The sequence below is a fragment of the Vidua macroura genome, chromosome 27 (genome assembly GCF_024509145.1).
Source record: "Vidua macroura isolate BioBank_ID:100142 chromosome 27, ASM2450914v1, whole genome shotgun sequence".
Classification (NCBI taxonomy): Eukaryota; Metazoa; Chordata; class Aves; order Passeriformes; family Viduidae; genus Vidua; species Vidua macroura.
The window spans coordinates 331,783-352,985 of record NC_071597.1 but is presented as its reverse complement, the minus strand read 5'-3'; the positions used below and the strand labels follow the sequence as shown (position 1 = coordinate 352,985).

General features: G+C 57.4%; 1 protein-coding gene across 3 annotated transcripts in view; it reads right to left on the bottom strand.

Moving 5' to 3' along the window:
• The window catches only part of ZNF385C (zinc finger protein 385C), a 58,512-nt gene extending 37,680 nt beyond the window's left edge, over positions 1-20,832 (bottom strand). The window contains exon 1 of one of the 3 annotated variants that reach the window (XM_054000373.1): positions 20,761-20,832. In XM_054000373.1, the coding sequence (XP_053856348.1) occupies positions 20,761-20,797 (37 nt within the window). In that variant the 5' untranslated portion in view covers positions 20,798-20,832. Of the gene's footprint in view, positions 1-2,526; positions 2,774-20,760 lie in introns of those variants that run through there. The other 2 variants (XM_054000371.1, XM_054000372.1) reach the window with 2 other exon arrangements.
• Between the last annotated feature and the right edge of the window lie 371 nt (positions 20,833-21,203).

Here is a 21,203-nt window from a genome sequence, read left to right as displayed (position 1 = left end):
TTTTTGAGACACTGGTGGAAAGGACTTTTGGGGAAAGCAATGGATCAGGGTGTAAGTTTTGAAATGCTCCAGCTCAGCCTGTCCTGTGATGGGAGCTCCAGACATGATCCAGGATGAGGGGAAGCAGCAGCCCCCTGTCCATGCCCCTGCAGCCACTGGTCCCCATTTGGGGTGTCTCAGCTCTTCCTGCTCATTCAGCACCAGACAGTGGTTTGGTTCCCGAGGACTCTGAGAGCAAACTGAGATCGCTTGGGCTCCCTGGGAAATCACAGGCAGTAATTAAATCACTCGTGACCCAGTTGGATTAGAACTGGCATCTGCGGCACGAAAACGTCTTTCATCTGTGACCACTCTGTATCTAATCACCACCTTCACCATGATTCCACACAGGACAACAAGGATCTGGGATTTGTCTTGCAAAATGAAATGTCTAATAGGCAATAATTTGTTTTTAAGTTGGGGGCTTTCTGGTACAGAGCTAATGAATTGTAATGACACTGATTAGCATGTTTGCCAGCACCGCTCCTCTGCAGCTTTGCTCCACGAGACGCCAGCAATCACAGCCTGTGCAAGAAGAACAGATCCGAGGAGCCAGAGGGGAACGGGGAGACTGAGTGGTGGCTGGGAAGCTGCCTTTGATGTAGCTGTAGATGTCAGCATGAGACAGAGATTCCAGCCCAGAGGAACATCCCATCTTTGTCGAACTCAATTCCTTTATTTAATCCACTGTCTTTAACCTCCCAAGACTCCCCCAGTGCTGCCACACCACTGGAGACAGTGTTAGCCATTCCTGTCTGTGGGCTGTGCCAGGCTGAGCCCAGCCCCAGCACAGGCAGCTGCCCAAGAAGGGGTGACTGCTCCCAGGACTGCAGGCAGATGCATTTTCTCAGCACCCAAAGGTGCAGGTCTGGCCGCTGAAGGGCTCCTAGAGGAGTGTGATGAGGCAGGGCAGGGCCTCCCCAGCACCCCATCGCCTTGCCAGCCCTGCCCATGCGCTGCAGCCCAGCCAGGAGCTTGTCCTGCACTTGTCCTCAAGACAGGGCTGGTCCCCTTTGCATTTTGGGGGGACATACATGGCATCAAGTGCCAGTGGCACGACTGGTGCAGAAGGGACACAGGAGTCACATCAGTCAGTTCCCAGCCTCCCAGGGTCATACCCCAGGAGGCTGGGAAAGGCTCACAGTGACAACGCTGGAAGTGACATTTTTATCCAAAAGTGCAGGGAAAGGTCAGCCCCGGCAGGACCAGGAGGGACAGGGAGGCGCAGGGAGCAGCTGCTGCCTGCAGTTTCCCCGCACGAGCAGATCAGAGCTCTGCACACGCAGGAGCGACTGCGCCGTGCCTGGCAGAGCGCAGCGCGTGGGGCCAACAGCACGGGGCCCCAGGGGTGCCACACTGGCAGAGGTCAGGGATTGTGCAGAAGCACAAAGAGCAGACTGGCATGCTCCAGGATTCTTTGGCTCAGTAGGAAATGCATCCCTGGACAGCCTCCCATCAGGGCACAACTAGATTGAGGGGAGAAGCTGGAAGCTGCAGGCTGGAATTTATGAGCCCTGTCCCCATTAAAATAGCCAGCAATATTTCCATCTGTCAGTAATGTTGATGAAGAGACCTGGTCCTTTGCATATCCCAGGCCTTACCCAAACAAAACTAGCACCAGTCAGGGCAGGATTTGGCACACAGATGACTATTGCCATGCTAGGAATTTATGGCTCCAGCCTGCCCAGTCTCTAGTAAGAGCAGGAGCAGGGAACCATTTAATCTTTTAGGTCCCTTCCATCCCAAGGCATTCTGTGATTCTACACGATTCCCTTGGTTTGCTGCTAATGACAATCCCTCACAGCCAAAGGCTCAGGCAGAGCAGGTCAGCCATGGTGACAGGGTGACATTTCTGGGCACATTTCCCTGCTTTTGTGCATTAAATCTGCAGCAGCCAGCTGGGCCCAGCCAGGTGAATGCTGGCAGATGGCACAGAGGGCAAGTGAGTCCTTGCCCTTGCACAAGCTCCTGCCCAGCAGCACGGCACCTGCACGTGCCAACATTCCTTCCGTGTGCCGGCATCCCTACGCAGTCAGCAGGTGAGGGGCCTCAGCACCAACATCTAAGCAGCATTTTGACTCAAACTCAGCACAGATACAGGAGAAGTGCACAGCAGGAGCCTGGAGGGACACAGTCAGATTGGCACCTGCAAAGCAGCATCCAGTAGCCCAGCAATGGACAGCCTTGGGCACGCATGTCCCCGCGGCACAAACCACCTACAGAACTCAAGGAGACACCCACAAAGACAGAGCAGCAACAGTCACACTTGCACGTGGACAGACCCACATGTATCCATCCCTCTGCCACTGCAGTGTGGCCTCTTGGGCTCCAAAACCACTTGAGGACTGAAAGCCCTGCAGTTCCAGCAAGTGACAGATGCCAAGGACAAAATCAAGCATTTCCAAACTTTCCATGAGCCCAACAGAGCAGCTGTGCCAGAGCAAGGGCAGCCTTTGGGCAACCTTGACCTGCTGGGTGGGCTCCTACCTTGGGCCGCTGGCATCTTCCCCTTGTTTAGCTGCTTGAGGCGCTTCTGGTGGGACTTGCCGTTGTAGTGGATCTGTGCCTGTGCAGCCGAGTTGAGTTGGATATTGCAGACCTCGCAAAGTGTGAACGACTGGTGCTTCTTCTCCCGCTTCATGCGCTGCTCGGGCTGGCTGGGGGGGCAGCTGGCCTCCTCCACCAGCTGCACTGCGCTCTCGGGGCTGTGGGATGGGCTCAGGGGTCGCTTCATGCCTGCGGGAGGAAGGACAGACCCACTGTGAGGACAGAGGGACAGGAACAGCTGCCAGGTGAGGCAGGAGAGCCCAACTCGAGTCCCACACTTGTGGTTGTCTGAATCTGGGGGGATCCCTGAGCAAGTGCAACAGCGTTTGGGCAAGACGACATGAGCAGCAGCATTTCCAGGAGTGCTGGAGTAGAGAATAACCCACTTCTTCCAAGTTTCCAGCTCTAGACAATACTCCTTGTGTCAGGTCAGTCTCTCTGTTCACTCGTGGGCAGCACTGTGGGTTGGCCCAAGTCAGAGTTAGGATGGAACCAGGTCTCTGCAGGCAAGAGATTCGGCTGGCAGGACTCGTGTGCGGTGAGGGTGTCCCAGAGCCCGTCCCAGCCACGGCAGGAGAACGACTGGCACTGGCACCGTTGGCCACCAGCAGGTGCCTGTCCTGAACATGGGGCTCTGCGGGACCAACTTGCATCATGAGCTGGAGCCCCAGACCCACACAGCGACACCACAGAGAAGAGCTGCCCATGGAGGGCCTGGGGTCAGTTGGGGACAGCCCTCCAGTGGCCTTTGCCTTGCAGGGACTCTGTTCCTGCTGCCTGACCCCGAGCCGGGGATCGGTGGGACATCCAGAACAGCCTCGGAGGCGCGAAGGTCACCCGAGCCCTGTGATCCAGTTACCGCCTTGGAGCTGGCAGCTGCGGCTTACAAATACCCGCAGGCACGGCAAGGGGCCAAGGCAGGGGCCAGGGCGTCTGTGGGTGGCCGGGCAGGACCCAAGGGTGCCCTGCAGGGATGTCCCTGGCATCCTCGGCAGGGCTGCCCGGGGCCCGTGCGGGACTCAGTCGCCCGCACGCTCCTCGGGCAGCAGGGACCGCACCGGGGGCTTCGGCTCAGGCTGTCCAAAACCCCGCTGGTCGTGCCGGCGTGGCCGCGCCCCAGCGCTCAGCACCCCGCAGGCTACGAGGGTTCGGTCCTCGGGCCCACCGGGGAGTCCGGGGGGGCTCGGTTCGCTGCAGCCCCGGCCGCGGCCCCGCGGTGGCGCCGCCGCTCCGCGCCGGTCCCGAGCCGTGACCGGGGATGGCGGAGACCGGGGAACTGCGGGCACGGGGGGACAACGGGGACAGGGGGACATCGGAGATGGGGGGCAACAGGGAGAAGGAGCAGGGGGGCAGAAGGCAGCGCGGTCCCCGTCCCAGGGAGGGGGTGCGCTGCCACTCACCCACCCACCGGGTGAGCACCCCTCTCCTCAGCGGGTCTCGGCCCCATCCTGCGCTTTCCTGCACCCCGGAGGCGGCCACGAGTGTCTCCATCAATAGTCCTGTTAGCCCAAAGGAGCGGGAGGTGTTCCCACTAGCTGCTAACAGAGCTGGAGGCCTTTCCCAGGATAACCATTAACAGAGCAACCGGAAAGCAGATCTGGGAGACGATCAGCAGCAGGAATGTGAGACGGGGCCTCAGGGACTCAGCGGGACACGCGGCACGCTGGTGGGGACACGCCAGCCGAGGCAGGTCGCCGGGTGCCCTTGGCATCCTCCCCCTCCCCGGGTATTTTTAATGCAATTACATCCCAGGGCACGGAGCTAAAATTGGAACATTATGTGGACAAAGTATCCCCAAAGTCTCCCTCGTCTTTAAAACGGGCACTGCTGTTACTCTGATTAGGCAGCAGCTCCTGTCCCGGCTCCCGGGGCAGCGTTTGAAGGTCTGTCCTAATTGCACACACACTTGTTGTCTCATTCACTTAATTTCTTCTGCGCCTGTTCTGCTTCTCAGGTGTCAGGGCCACAAAGCGGGGGTGGTGGTTGGGACAGGTCACAGGGACAGGTCGTGGCACATGTGCAGGCTGGCAAAGCCCTGACTGACGGCTGCTTTGGAGCAGATTTCACCTTTTCAGCAAAGTGTTGAGGAACTTTTGGTCCGGGGATGGGGAGCTGTTGCCTTTCACAGGAGGGAAACTAAGGCAAGGGGAAGGTTGAGTGACACCTCCAGGGTGGCTCAGGGGCTCTGAGGCAAACCCAGCTCAGAACACAGGGTCACCACATCCCAGCTCCACCACCCCAGGACCAATGAAGTTTTGTTTCCTCCATACAGGAGGATCACAAGCAGTTGCAAATTTTTGGGTAGTCTTCCCAAGGGTTCTCCTGGATGGGGCAGATGAGCTGCCACTCACCCACCACTGCCCAGATCTGACCTTGCTGATCAGCACCAACAGCACCTCCCAGGACCCCATGACACCTCCTGCACTTCTTGCTGCCCTTTCCTCAGAGCCAAGGGCTCACAGGGAATGTCCCTTTGGTTGCTGATTTTTTGAAGGAGACCTATGGTGTGCCATCCTTTACTCAGCTCCTGAATGCAAAGCAAACTCCAAAAACCACAACTTCCTGCACAGGCTGCAGTCACTGCAAGTGGCTCCATGCTCACACACTGTGCTGAAGCAGCATCCCACAGCATCCCGCAGCATTCCACAGCATTCCACAGCATTCCACAGCATCCCACAGTATCCCACAGCATCCCACAGCATCCCAGAAAAGCCACTGGCTGGGCATGAGATACATCAGCAGGGCAGTGGAGTTCTGGCCAAGCTACAAAATCCTGATGAAGGAGCAGGTTTGATGCAGGTCAGGTCCTTTCCCACATTTCCTGTATTCTGAATAACCTGGAGGCAGACCCATAAAGGTCACCCTGGGCACAGGGAGTGCTGTTATCCCAGCCTGGACAGAGGTTCCCATGCACATGCAGCCTGAACATCTGTGCAGGGATGTTCTCTCAGTGTCCTACCCCAGCAGAGACCCTCCTGCCATCAGCACCAGTTTGTGTTCCATGGGACTTTTATTTGGACTGAATTCAAGAGACCCAACACACAGGACTAGAACCTCCCCCCAGTTCAAACTGCCTTTGCCACAGAGCTGAGGGGACCTGACAAAAGCTATTTGAGAGATCTCTCCATTCAGCAATATGGGATCAGGGAAAACATCACCCGAACAGAAAGTGCATGAACTTGATAAGAGAGCAAGAAATCCGAAGGGAAAAAAAAAATCTTGTTTGAGTTCACTAGGTTATGTTCTACTGAGTCCACCTTCCTTGCCTCCAGCTGAGCACACAACAGTAAATAAAAGCAGCAGAAGTAAAAGAAAGTTGGTATGAAAGTGGCCACCAACAGTTGTCACAAAATTCCCTCAAACCCCCTGAGTAAGGACCAGTTTCATGGTCCCTGTTCACACCTGCAAGGACTCTCAGGAAAGCCAGAGCTGCCACAACACCTCAAGCACAACTCAAATCACTGCATCCCATCACCCCAGGGTTTGCACCATTAAGCAGCTCTGTGATCCTGCCACTGCCATCCCTGTTTGCACCAGGGCCCCTGGCTGTGCCCCCTCCAGAGCCACCAGGGAGCCCCAGACCCCCTGGAGCAGCAGCCCCACCATCCTGCCTCCTCACAGACCCCTCACCACTGGCACAGGCAATTTCCAGCCCACCCACCCATTTGGGCTCAGGATACAGCAACGCCTCTTCAAGGCAGCACCTGGTGCCCCAGCCTGGCACAGGAGGCTCCTACCTGGTGCTGGTGGAGACAACGCCGAGCCCTGCCCTTGGCACCACCGAGCTGAGCCGGCTCCTGCCCTTGTGCCACGGCCGTCAGGGCACCGCAGCCGCCCCTGTGCCTGGAGAGCTGCAGACACTTGTCTCGTATTTCAAGGAGCACTTCAAATGCGGTTCGATCGCCACTAAATCAGCCCTCATCAGCAGCCTCCGGACAGAGCCGGCACGTCCGAGTTGGTGCCTGTGGCTCAGCAAGTTCCCAAAGAGCCCGGAGCGTCACGCGGGGCAGCGGGCGCCAGCTGGCAGGGGGTGGCACTGGAGGAGCCACCTTGAGCCAAGAGCAGGCGGATGCACCTGACAGCAGCTCTCAGTGACAGGGGAGATGGGGGAATGGGGCAGCTTTCCGGGCTGCCTCGAAGACTGGGCCCAGAGAATTCCCTGTGTAACTTCATAAAGAGGCACCGGGCTGGTGGAGGGATGGGAAGGGCACAGGGGGCTCTGCCCTGGACATGGAGGTGGCCCATGGGACCTGCTATAGCATCAGGAGATGCTTCAGTGTCCTGGCCTGAAAGCTGAGCAGATCCAGGCAGACTGCAGGTTTTGGAGGGCCTGGCCATGCCTGCAGCACTCCCAGCATTTCATAACACTGCATCAAACCAGCTGCCCCCAGCCCTGACATATGCTCTGCTAATGCCGGAGCGAGGCACATTTTAGGATCAGTCCATAAACCATCCGTTGTCAGAGCAAGGATTACTGTGAGCCATCTCTCCTCAAGGGCTCTGGACTGCAGGCTGGCTCCTGGCACAGGGATCAGGGCACACACGGCTCAGACCATCCACAGCCCTCAGTTCTGAACCCCCAAATGCCCAGTTCTTACCCTCAGATGCTCTTAGGGTTCCCCTCAGCCCTGTTCCCACAGGCTGAAGGGCAGTGGGACATCTTGCAGCCTCCCGGGAGGGCAGGGAGCATCACACGGAGCACGGTGCCACTGCGCCTGTCCTCTCCTTTGCACATCAAGATCATTAACACCGCATTCAGGGCTGCGTGTCCCCTGAATCAGCAGATCCCAGCCCTGCTCCCGGGCAGCGAGGACAGCTGAAACCCAGCTGAAGGAGACACCATGGAGGGAACAATGCTGCTTCTCTGCAGCGGGGCAGGGAACGTGCCCGTCCTCTCTAGGAAGCAAAACCTGGGCAGTGCCACCTGCTCTCACTCCAGCAGGGGAAACAGCAGAGCAAACAGAGGCAGGGAGTGAGACATTCCGTCCCAGGGCTCGGCTGTAGGTGTGAGCACGGCACAGGGAGCAGTGGGAGAGGAAGGACTGAGGCTCCATGATTCATCACCCCCACTGGCCGTGCACCCCCAGACTCTCTGCTGGAGAGAGGAGAACCTGACAAGATCACATCATCCTTCAGGATTCTTGTGGTCAGCACAAAAGTGAGGGCAGAGCCACGTCTCACGGAGCCACTGTGTTCTCTTGGGAAATAAAACACAGAGAAGCAGGCAATGCACAGGGAGCCTCTGAGCCCTGGCATCACCTCCTGCTCCCCTCGCTGTTCGCCAAAACTGCCACAGGGAAGTTCTCAAAAAAGATGGTTTTCCACAAGTGCAGGATCCAGAATGGGATCCAGGCCATCTCCTGGGGAGCTGCCACCCCCACTGCAGGCACCGACAGCTGGGTCAGCAGCGGTGCCACTGGACACACAACGCCACAAGCATCGGCACAAGCCCTGTGGCGTGGCATTGCCAATCCCCTTCCCCCACCCACGTGTTCCCGTGGCAAAGGTGAGGACACCCACCACGAGCACTTACGGTGATGAGCAGGGTTCCAGCAGGTCCCACAGCAGAGGTGGGCACTCTCTTCCCTCCCAGCTCCCCTCACTCCCACATCTGCATCAGGAGCTTTTCAGAGCAGAAATTGGCTTTTAAGTGAATTTGTGGAGAGCTGCTGGCTAACAGGAGACCTCCAGCTTAAGCTGGAGCTCTCAAAGGCTCCTCTATTACAAGGCAAATTAAATATTTGATAGTGCTAAGCAAGTGACATTTGCAGTCCGGTCACGCCAGGGGTATCAGATAGAGATATTTGCAACGGGATCTGTTTAAATCCATGTAGTGCTTTGGATCCGTCCATCAAAACAAGCCCAGAGCTTTATTAAAATCAATGTTATCAAACACCCTGCTGGGGGAGGCTCTGGAGCCCACGTGGTGGGGCTGAGGGGCAGCTGAGCCCTGCTGAGCTGTGAGGCTGCAGTACAGTACAGATTTGGAAGAGATTTTTCTTTAAAATTAAAGAGTAGCAAGAGACTTATCCCTACCTGCAGCTGTGGGAGGGAGATTTGCTGCAGCAGAAAAAAGGGAAAGCACTGACCCAGACCCATCTGGAACTTGTTTTCAATGAGAGATTTCTGATACCTGATACCAGGTCAGACATGCTCCCATCCCAGATCCATCAGACACACGTTCCAAAAACTGCCATGAAGTTGCTCAGTGTGACAAGCACCCGATTCCCTTCCGCAGCTCAGCAAGGCTGCATGGAAACACACTTTGTCAATGTGCAACACAACTACTTTCATTACCTTCCCTAAAAAAGGGCTTGGAAACATAAAGGCTGAAAAGGACTTTCTACATCTGTCACAGGAGATGTGACAAAGTGACACAGTGTCCAGGCACCTTGTTGACAGTGAATGCCCTTCACGGACAGATTTGGGGAAGATTTCCTTACCAGCACATGGCTCAGTCCCATCAGCTGTGGTGGGAGGGGAGGCTCCTGAGCACCAGGACTGCTCTGGGTCTGCCCTGGCAAAGATGGGTCCAGGGACAGCCGGACACCCCGACGTGGCTGAGGGGCCGCCCCACGGCCAGCCCCATCTGCCCCAGTTCCATGGCACTTGCCATGGTGCTGAAGCTCCCAAACCTCCCAGCTGCTGGGAAAAGTTTGCAAAAGCACCTCGAGCTGAAAGGCAGATGGCAAGTAAAAAGAACCCCGAATTTATTGTTTTCTCAGAATATAGAGTGGGAGGAAGGAAAATGGGACGACCCATGATTTTTTAATGCCTGCAGTTGGCAGCTCCATATTTAATGTGACAGCATCCCTTTAAGAAAAATATGTTCATACACAAGAAAGAAAATAAATTGGCAAAGCAATTTGCTTTCAAGCTAGGCTGACAATTCCCTACTCCGACGTTTTGCTGCAGCCTTGGGTGAGCCACAGTGGTCGGCACTCCATGCTGGGCAGGGATCATCTCAGAGGTTAAGGATGCTTTACTGGGTGACAAGCCCATCTGGGAGCAGTAATTTATCCCAGAGATGGTGCAAAGAGTGGAAGGAATAATTCATTGTGTGTGAGGTGACAAGGAGACTGTGCTGTCATGTTACCATGCTGACAACTCCCCGACACAAACAGAGATGCTCGTTACGGAGCCTGAACCCACACGATCAAAGGGGCTTCTGCATTTGGGGTAAGAAGGGAGAAAAAAAGACAGGAAGAAAGGAAAAGAAGAGCTAAATCAAAGCCTTGTTACCATTTCTTATGAAAGAAACTTGTGAGAAATGCTCTTTGCAGAGCAATTAGTCACCAGGATCTGAGGCAAGCAGGACCCACTGCTGCTGCCCTGGGGTTGGGGAGGAGCTCCCTGGTGTGCCATGGGGGGACAGGAAGGACCTGTCTGATGGTGGACAATGGCACCAGAGCTATCAGGAAGAGAGGCATCAGAAACCAGGTTAAAACCACCCCTCACATCTGCATTCCCTCAGCTGAGGGTTGGGGGTCCCCAGAATGACGCTGCACGCCCAGCACCTGAGTGGCAGTCCCTGCTGACAGTGGCAGCTCTGAAGTCAAGCCCCTAAAGCCTTGAGCTTGGTGATGGTGGTGCCACACCCAGGGGCGGCACAAAATCCCTGAGCCCCCCGAGGTGCTGCTGGGGGGTCCCCAAGAGTGATGGGGGTGCAAGGGTCCTGTCCAGAACCGTGCTGCAGGAGCATTGGCCTTCAGCCTCAGTTCACACCTTGAAACCCTGACTTGTCTGTGAACACTAGGATGCCAGAGCTGACAGGCAGGGAAATGAGATGGGACAGATGATAATGAATTGCCCACATCCCTCAGTGTCTCCTGAATGTGGAGTAATGAAGTTATACACTGCTCACTGGCTAGAGGACAGAAGAAGAGTTTCAGAGCTCGGGTTTAATCAGTTCAGTGACAAACACGGCCTGGATTCATTCCCTCCTCTCACCACAGTTTGGTTTCTCCACTCTTCTCCCAGCTCCCGGCTCCTGCCAGCCCCAGGACTCACTGCCTTGCTCCTGCAGCACTGGGATGAAGCTGCTGGAACCCAGTTGCTGCAGTGTGAGAATCCTGTGCTGTGCTGGAGGTCACCGGTGTCAGGAGAGAAGCACGTGTATCCAATTAGACTGGGAAACCTCTGCTCCCAGAAGGGCAGAGGGCAGCGAGTGTTGGCTGGAGGTGCAGGTGGCAGCTGGAGTATTTATTTGGGCAGCACCACTGACGTTATTTAACGAGCTCGGGTGGGTCAGCGTTCCTGTTTGAAAGGAATTCCAAACTGGACTAATGAAAAGTTACTTGTCTCCCTGCCAGGAGACAGCCCCACTCCTGCTCCCTCCTGCTCACTGGCGCTGAGCAGCAGAGCTCTCCCTACTCCCTCTCTGCTCACCTGCCTCCCACACGTGCATGACACTGCCACTGCTGTCAACGCAGCGGCTGCCACGCTGTCACCAGAGGGTACCTGGCACAGGGGGCAGAGCAGAGCCGGGCTGGGCATGGCTCACATCGACTGCACATTTGACCAGTGAGCAGCGCGGGGCCACGGCCGGGGCAGAGGCTGGTCCGTCCTTAGGGCATTCCCAGGGTGAAGCCCGGCAGCTGCTGCTCCTCCTCCAGCTGCGCTCCGTGCTGCCCGCCAGCAAATTCCAGGCAATGGGAAACATCGTGGCGAGGCAGCCCAGGCAGAGGGGCTGCTGACAAGTCCGTCTCCTGCCACGCAAAGCAGCCCATCTGTGCCAAGGGTCCGAGCGTGTCCCTGCGTGGGCATAGTGCCAGGTCGCCGCCAGGATGCGAGAGGCAGCCAAGGCACGGCCCTACGAGCTGCCTCGGGGCTGCACCGGGGCCGGGATCCCAACGGGAAGCCCCGCAGTCGCCAGCCCATTGCCAAGGCTCCCAGCTCCCGGGGGCGGGCGGGGGACAGCGGCGAGAGGCTCAGCGCCACTGAAGCTGGCGAGAGGTGGAGGCGTTGCTGTTATGAAAACATGCGAGGGCTGTGTCTGAAAACATTGTGAGGAGCCAGCTCCATAAATAGGCCCTTTATGGCTCTTCCCTGTGCTCAGACAGGCTCTTTCACACACACTTGGCTCCGGCACGGCGGGCTACACGCCTAAAACAGCCCGGTGTCGGGTGGGGGACACTGGAGAGCACCGGCAGACGGGACACTGAGGCACAGAGCCCCCCGGCTCAGCCCACCACACCTGAGGAGGGGGTGCCACCCCCGCACCAGCACCCGCGGAGCAGCAGCCCGTGTCCCTCGGCAGGAGCTGCGACGCCCGTGGGAGGACAGAGCCCAGGACAGCCACCCGGGCTGTCACGGGGCACGGCGGCAGCTGTTCCGATGCCGCCACCTCCGCGCGCAGCACGCCCCGGCGCCGCAGCACACGGCCACGATTAATCAGTGGATTCATCAGGGAGTTGTCATTAATTGAGCAGCTCCTGTGGCCGTGGAGCCCAATGGTCTGTCTGGTGTCAGAAGCTGTGCGTGCAGCAGGAGCTCTCCACTGCTTTCGGCCACATCCGTTTAACGCGGTGACAGTTCAGTTTGTGCCCCCTCAGCAAACGTCCCCCGGTGTGGGAGCACTGGTGACTAAAGCAGCGGGTGAACGATTAGTGACTCAGCGCATAATTTTGCTCATTTTGTGCCTTTTTTTAGCGCGGGGCGGACAGAGCTCACACAGCAAACTCTCGCCAGGCACCGCCACCGCTCCCTCACGGCGTCCCAGCTCCAGGGCACCCACCTGGGGCTGGGGACCTTCTAGCAGGCAAGTATTCTGTTTTATGTGGTTCTGCCATGGAAAACAGGGAGAAGAAGCTGGAAAAGACTGCCATGGGCTTTGGCTTGTTCTTCATTCTCCCTTTTATTGTTTCCTTTCTGACCTGGGAAAAGGCAAGGGGAGCGCTCCAGCCGCGGGGAGCTGGGCGGCCCCGGCAGCCCCGGCTGCGCAGCTCACACCGCCCTGGCGCTGGCCCGGCAGCTGCCTTGATCAAGAGCAAAGCACTGAGCTCTTGTCTTGTCGGTAACTAATGTCTGCAAACACCAGGTGCCGAATTAAGAAGCTCTTTGAGCTGGAATTGTGCTGTAACCCCAGCGCTGGGGTGAACGCTGCCAGAGGAACCTCTGCCTGGACCACCTGCATCAGCCCGAGGACCAATGGCTGTATCCTGCAGGCTGGGAACAGTTACAGGGATGTGCCAGCAATTTCCTCTCATCCTTACAGACAGGGCAGCCACAGCATGGCAGGCGTACTAGTGCAGAAACCCGACCTGTGAGAGCAGGTCCAGCCCTGGACTCCGTGTCCGGCAACGCTGACCTGGCTGTCGGCATGTCCGCACCTCCAGGTGATCCGTGCAGGAGTGGAGAATGAGGTCAATGTCCTTGGCACTGCCACCGCACCTGGACGGATCCCCCTCTATCCAGGGGGGTGAGCTGAGCCACTCACAGGTTCCTCCATGCCATCCCTTGGCACGGATCTGTGCAGTCACACAACCGGTGTGACCAACACAACCAGTGCCAGGTGCCAGCCACTCCCATCTCCCACGGGCAGCTGCTGCTGATGCTGGCAAGTGGTCACCCAGTGCCACCAAACTCTCTCGTGGGGTCAGAGCGACACAGCCCCAAAGCAGTGTCAGGGGTGGCAGCCTTAGCCACCGCGGAGGACAGCGAATTGTCACCTCCCTAAAGCAGCTTTGTCTTTGCTTTCTCTTTAATGATTTCCCAGCTGCTTCCCCATTTCAGCCGATAATGGGACTTCACTCTCTATCTGGGTCTGAGAGGCGCTTGCCTTGTTCAGGCTGGAGAAAATCAATTCCCCTCTCACTCAAGTCTTTGCAAGACAGATGAACTGAAGATCGTGCCTGCCTGAGCAAAATATTTATTCAGTCTGGGAACAGATTTACTTTTGAACCTTCTATAAATAAAGCTGAGGGCCCCCATTTAATCCCTTACCAGAAGACCTAATTTTATTTGTTTTATGTTTTAAAGAATTCTCCCTTTTCCAACATCTTGTCAGCAGGTGAAGAAAGGCAGGATTTTTGGCACACAGCTTGGCAGTGGGCACAGCCAGCAGTGCTGGGCAGCCAGTGCCTGATCCCACAGCAGGATGGGGCTCGGTGGTGAGAGGCTGAGAGCCCTGCGCTGCTGGGTCTGGGTTCTGCAAGGTTTCCTGCTCTCTGTTACTGATTTACACCCATCAAAGCTCTGCTGGAGCCAGGGCAGGCAGGGCGAGGCCAAATCCTCCACAGAGGTGTCTTTGTGATCCTGCCTGCCCTGCCCACATGAGGATCCCTGTGCTGGGGGCAGAGTCGCTGTCCCAGCAGGGGCATTCACAACCCTCTGCAGCCCCTCAAGACCTGAGACCACCTTCCAACAGACCCATCCCCCCATCTGCATGAGCCACCCGGGATCGGCCACGCTTTGCTCCACCCACAGCCAAAACAGGCTTGCTGTGCGAAGGGGGAGCTGTTTATCGGTGATACAGCAGGGAGTTCACCACCAAGCAGTGCCTCTCCCCAGGGACCCTGCCTGGGACCACAGCATCACACCACCCTGACCCTCCAGGGATCCTGCATCCTGCCCTACCTGCGTTATCTGTCACTCCCATAGCCAGCCGTCCCTCAGCGGGGGCTGCAGAGGGGTTAGGTTCCCACCACTGGCAGGAGAAGGAAAAGCTCCTAGGCCAGCTGGGGGTGGGTGGGCAGTGGGGAGCTGCTCCTGGGGCGCTCAGGGGCATCCTGGCACCTGCCAGCATCTTGCTGCCACACACGTTCTTGCCAGAGGGTTGCCCAAGTCCTTAGGAGGAGAAGTGCTTCCAAGGACAAACTGAAAAGCTTTCTCAACACCAAGCAGATGCCAAGAGCCAGCAGGTGCTGGAGCTGGTTTTCTGCCACCAGAACCCACCTTGGCACTTCCCTGGGCCAGAGCCCCATGCCCGTGGGAGCAGCACTGGCACTGCAGCAGTGCTGGGAGCAGGCCAGCAATGGAGGTGCAGGTGGCTGCCAGGTGTCTCTAAACCCCTTTGTCTCATCCTCTGCCTAAGTCAGCATCAGCCAGTCCCCATCCTGTCCCAAGATTCTGGCACTGCTTTGTGCCTTCCAGTGGTAATGGAGCACACAAGTCATCATCTCCCTCCACATCTGGCTAGGAAGGCGAGATTCTGGCACAGGTGTGAACCCTGCAGTGCCATTCCTAGGTCCCTCCTCAAGCTCTGCAGCAGCTCCTGGCCAGGAGTGAACTCCTGCACAGACCCAGGATGGACAGACCCCAGCCTGGACAAGGGAATTGCTATTTTCCCATCTGGCATATCCCCAGGCCTTGGAAGACTCCTCCAAAGGTACAGTGTGCTCTACACCACAACTGGCTCACTTATTTGACACACTTATTAAATTGTTATTGCACCTGTTGGCTAATTACCTCCTCTGCAAACCAGAGGGCACATAAATTTGACATTGACCTGTGCAAACCTGCAGCACTAAAGATGATGGCCGGGTCTGGGGGGCTCAGTGGGGTTTAGAGAAGTGGGGGACTGGAAACATGGCTCTGTGGAAGTGTCCCCCCCTGCTGTTGCCCCATTTCCCAGCAAGGTGGGGAGTGGGGAGCCCAGGAGTCACGGTGAACCCCCTGCATCACACGCCTGGGGTGCCAGCACTGCCCTTCCTGCACCCTCCGCCTTCCTGAGCACAGATTAATCTGGGAGAGCTTTAATCCGCTAAAGCCCTTTCGTAACAGCCCTCAAAAATAAGCCTGGAGAGTTCCTAATACTTCTTGAAAATTTGGAGTTGGGATATTTATAGGCTCTGGCCTTGCGTGAGACGAAGCACACCCAGCACTGGGCGGGAGGGCTCTGAGGTGGAGGAACCTGCCCCGGGGGGAGCCGCTGCCCCACCCCAGCTCTACCCCCCAGCTCGGCCAGCAGCAGCTCTGTGCCCACTCCCAGTCTCCTGCTGGCTCCATAACAAGCTTCCCTTGTTTGGGATTTTTAATGTTTTTTTTTTTTTTCCTACAAGCGTTCCAGGCTCCTCAGAAGAGCCTCTAGCCCAGCTCACAGACCGGCTCTGTGCCTTCAGCCCTTCAAACGAATGCAGAGCAGCAGCGCTTCCGACCAAGACAAACAGCAGTGACGCCACGTCCCCTGGGCACGTGGCCGAGGAGGCCAAGGGCAGCAAATCACACACGGTAACAGAGAAAGTTTGAAAAAAAAAAAAAAAAACAAGCCCCCCAAAATTTGCCAGAAATAACCCACATCCACAAAAAACAGGAGGTTAGGGTCCTGCTCTGCTGGTTTCCAATCACCACCAGTGGTGGCCATTGGCATATCTGCCACATTGGTCCTGGGACATCCAGGGCAGCATCACAGTGGCACCAGTAAGAGCTAAGTGGCAATTGGCAAGAGGCAAGTCATTGGTTCCACGTCTCTCCTGCTTCAACAGATAAAGGGAAAAATGTCCTCCAAAAAGCTCTTAGCTCTTTGCCATGTGGTTTTACAAAGATGTGACCAAAGATGTCCCCAGGGCAGTGGCTGCAGAATTCTCCCAGTTCCAAGGCAGCAGAGCTCTCAGAGAACTGGGAGGTGATAGGAAGATGAAAACCCCCTATGATCTTACAGAGGCAAAACCCACCCCAGTTCTTTCATCCCCCTGATGCAGAGCAAGAGCCAGTGGCCAGATGTCAGAAGCAGAAATACTCAAAGTGGAGGCAGTGCCATCAGCCTGATTACCAACAGAGGCCCCAGTTCATCCCCTGACTGGTGAGCACCAGGGAGAGGAGTGAGCAAAGCTGGCACAACGCTGCCAGGATCAAACCTGTTGGCCAGAGGAATCCAGAACCTCACCAAAGGAAGCAGCAGGGATGCCCAGTTCCCTCAGCACCCTGAGCCCAGGGTCCAGCAGCTGGATCAGCTCCTGACTCCAGGCAGGAGGCCTCCAGGCACAGATTAGGACTTCACCTCAAAATGTTTCCTTTGCAATTTCCCAGTGATCTTTCTTATCAACTAATTAAAAAATTTCCATAATTAGGCCAGGGAAAATCACGACTCGGGAACGTTCCCATTTCAAAGCAGCACAGATCAGTTCAGTATCAAGGGCTCAGAGCCCTCAACAGAGCCAGGTTCCCCCAGAACCCTCCCCCATGACCAGCACTCCTCCTGGGCCCACCCCTGCAGGGCCCCATGCCCCAAGCCCATCACCAGCCCCTGTCCCTGGCACCCTGCCGGGAATTCATCCTGGGGAAAAGGCTGTTTACGCTGCAGGGGGAAAAGTGGTGGGTTTTATTAAAAAAAAAATGACCATAAAGGGCCCTCTGACAGCAAGGGTTTCTCTGTGCCTTCAGCCCCTGTGAAGTCAGGAGTGCTTGGGAAACACCCACTCTGCCCCACAGACATGCAGAGCGAAGTTCTCCCCAGCCTGGTGTGCCTGTGCCAGCCCTGCTGCCATGGCCAGGGTGCAGCCAGGCTGGGCACACGGGCATCCTGATGCCTCTGAAACACCAACCCCTGCATCAGGGGAGCACTGGGGAAGCTCCCGTGGGAGCTGGGGCATCCCGTGCTCGCAGGGTGGCTCATGGCTCCTAAATCTGCAGGTTCCCTTTGATGACTGGCAAGTAAATTGTTGTATTTCTAAGAGAAATGGAGCAGTTGTTACACTGCAGCTGCAGCCTGGGTTTCCTTGAGAGCACAGACATAATTCCTGACAGGGGCTTTCTGACACAGAAATTATGGCGCTATTTTGGAGGCAATCTTAGAACATCATACTAAGAAACAGCCTTTGTACATCACAATATCGTTGCTAAATTGACAAATAGACCCTCATGGGCTTCATTATTCTGCTCTGGGAGCACATTTTTGCATTTTTATCATCCCTAGAAATGATTAAAGAGCTGCAGAACTGAGGGCTCTGGCTTTGGAACACTCAAACTCCAGTCCCGATTGAGCTGAGGAGAAGCAGTTGGAAGGGCTGCAGGGCTCGGAAAGGGAATTTTTGCCCTTCTAATGTGTAAGTCTGGCACGTTTTGGAGACTGCCCAGTGCTTCCAGGGCAGGTTTCCTTTTAGCCCTGGAAATTTACCAGTGTAAAGCGATGTGACTGACATATCCAGTGCTGGATTGGGAACATCGGTGCAAAGGTCCTTGTTCAGTCAATAGCAAACCTGTGTTGTGCACTCCTAGAAATACATCGATCTCCCCAGAAACATTAGAGAAAAGCCAAACAAGAGGAAGATCCCCAGAAATATAACAAATAAGAGCCCAGAGACCAGGGTTCCTTTACGAGACGATGTCTGAGGATGCTGGGGCAATGCTCAAGGAGTATTTTTGGGTTGGAATGGCTGTAGATGGCCACAGCCAGGTGAGCTCCTGGTGCCGCTCTGCTGGGCCACAGCATCGCTCCAGGCTCTGCACATTTCTGCCAGCCCATGGGGATGAACAGCAGGCAGGTGCAGGCAGAATGAGCTGGGGCAGCTCTGTCCACGTCCCTGTCCATGTCCCCACTGGCACTTTGACAGCAGCCTTGTCCTGGGATAGTTGGGAACGCTAGGCAGAACACGAGCCCCCATAAACAGCGCAGAGAATGTCAGCCAGGCGGGGGGGGAGGGATGGGATGGGATGGGATGGGATGGGATGGGATGGGATGGGATGGGATGGGATGGGATGGGATGGGATGGCTGCTCTGAGCCCACTGGCAGTGCACACTCCAGCAGGATGGTACCTCCTCACCTGAGCAGCCAGACCCCAACCTACCATGGCCAGGACATGCAGTCCTCCACAGTCCAGCACTGAGGTCCAAGCCCTGAAGCCAGTGAGGCACCAGCCCCCAAAAATATTTCTTACTCTTGGGACTATTAAACCAGCCACCTGAATTCTCCATTCAGAGCCTGCTGCTCTGTCAGAGTCGAGCAGCACTTGGGCAGCGAGACCAGCTACTCTGGAGCCCCAGCCAAGCACGATGGGAGCTCAGGATGGGAGCTCAGGGATGGGAGCTCAGGGATGGGAGCTCAGGGATAGGAACTCAGGGATGGGAACTCAGGGGTGCCAGCTCAGGGATTTGAGCTCAGGGATGGGAGCTCAGGGATGGGAACTCAGGGGTGCCAGCTCAGGCATTTGAGCTCAGAGATGGGAGCTCAGGGATGGGAACTCAGGGGTGCCAGCTCAGGGATTTGAGCTCAGGGATGGGAGCTCAGGGATGGGAACTCAGGGGTGCCAGCTCAGGGATTTGAGCTCAGGGATGGGAGCTCAGGGATGCTCATGTACAAGACTTGCAGCAGGAAGTCACAGCCTGGCATGACGTCACAGCCCTGCTAACGCAGAGCCTGGCTCTGTGCATTCACAGACAGAGCCACATCCAGGGTCACACCAGCCTTTTTTTCCAATGCACGTGGCAGATTATAGAACAAGCATGAAATCCACAGCACACGGTATCATCACCCTGCCCTGAGCTCTGCATATGGCAGGAGAGTTTCTGGTTAACAGAATCACACTGGCAGCTACCAAGGGACCAGCACAGCTCCTCCATCCCCACGGAGCCCTTCCACCCAAGTGACAAACATCATTCAGCAAAGCCTCTGGGCTGGATGCTCCATTGGAAAACACCTGCAGTCACTTTAAAAAAAGTCAGTGGTGGTGGATTTGGATGGTGGTGGGTGAAGAAACTCCCAGCCAGGCTGGCGTCCAGGACAGAGCCTCATTTATCCACAGGCTGTCACACACAGTGGTACTGCCCATTGGTGCTATTTTCAGGCACCGTGCCCCACATGCAGACACAGCAGCTCACAAACATCTCCACTCCCCAGTCAGACATCCCAGGTAAACAGGGGGTGAAGCCAATGTGTGCACAGTGCTGAGCAGGACAGGACCAGCTACTGCCTGACATTTTCACCCAAAATTCGTCCCTGTGGGGCAGAGGTGTTGCCATACTTCGTGGGACCCACAGACACATCCAGCCCTCGCAGGGGCAGCTCCAGCAGCAAAGTGCCAGTGAGCTGATCCCTGCACACTGGTGAATGAACCTGGAAGCCCCTTACAGCCTCCAGGAGTGCAATTCCAGGCTCTAGACACCTCACCTGCACACAGAATCATCTCTTCTATTTAAGCAGCACTTGCAAATTTTGCTCCGAAAACAATTCGCAGCCTCTTGTGCCGAGATGTTGTTTTCCCACACGCCCATTCAGCAGGATCGGCGCTCACCGCCCTGCCATGGCGCTGCCAAGGGCAGGCACGGGCACGTCCCTGTGCCGGGATCCGTGGGGTTTGCTCTGAGGCAGAGCAAGCCCCAGCCCTGCCCACCCCGATGCAAACTCCTTAAAAGCTTCCACCATAACTCACTGCTGCACTAAGTTAACAGCAAAGTCTGTTGGTGATGGCCAGGGGAGACCGGTCAGTCTGCTTCTGTCTCCACATTCCTGGACCAGGGGACCCCGCTGCTCGCACCCGGAGTCACAGCCAACAGAAAGCGCTTTTGTACAGCTCTCTGAAGGTCCTTTCCGTAAGAGCCAAGAGTCCCCGTGGAGGCAGCCAGAGCCTCGGCTCCATTCCCAGCACAACTCTCCGAGTCCCGATCCCATGGACGCATGCAGCCCCGGGCACCCTGCGAACAAGCCAGGGGACACGCAGGGTGTGCTGTGCACAGCGAGCAGCACAGCCGGGCCCAGAGGGGCCCAAGGACCGCTCCACCGCCCCCCGCCCCGGCTGGGCCGCACACCCCGACACCTGGGCCAGCGCCGCTCACGGCCAGGCGCTGCCGCAGACCCCGGTCCAGCACACACCCGTGGGGGGCCCACGCCGTGCACCCCACAGTGCGCGCACCCCGGCGGGGACGAGCCGGGGTTACCGGCACCCAGCGGGTCCCGCTCGGCGAGGGAACCTCAGCCCCGCGCCGGAGAGGGGCTGCGCCGGGGCCTCGGTAAAGTTCCGCTCAAGAAGTTTCCCTCCGAGCCTGACCCCTCCGGGTGGTCAGTGGGGCCGGGGTTCCGCCATCCCCGCAGCCCCTGCCCCGTTGCCCGGCGCCGCCGGGATGGAGCGCGGGGAGCGGCGCGTGCCCCGGGCGAACATCCGGCCCCGATCCCGAATCCCGGGGCCCTTCCAGCGCATCTCCCCCCTCCCACAACTTTCCTAAGCCTGCAACTCCCCGTGCCCACAGCCCAGCCCCGCGGCCGCCGGTACCGGCAGCCCGGCCGCCCCCGCCCGCCCTACCTGCCCAGTCGCCCGGCTCCGCCGCCGTCTGCAGCATCCTCCCGCCGGCTTCTCGCTCCCGGCCGTGCGAGCGCGCTCTCGGAGGAGGAGGAGAAGGAGAAGGAGGAAGAGGAGGAGGAGGAGGAAGGGGGGGGGGGGGGGATGAAGGCAGCTCGCGCGCCGCCGCGGTCCAACCCCCCCTCGGCGCCGCGCGCCCGCACGGAGTGGGAGGGGGAACGGCGGCGGCGCATCCCGGTGCTGCATCCCGCAGCTGCATCCCGCAGCGGCGCCAGCGGCTCGGGGGCATCCTCCCGTCGCGCACCTCTCGGTCACGGCTGCCCCGGGCTGGGACGAAGGGAACACTGGGGCTCCCCAGGCTCTTTCCAGGGGGTTTGGGGGTCGGTAAGGTGTGTGGCTAGGAGCGCAAAGCAGGGTGACACCGCGGGGCTGCGGGGAGGGCACCT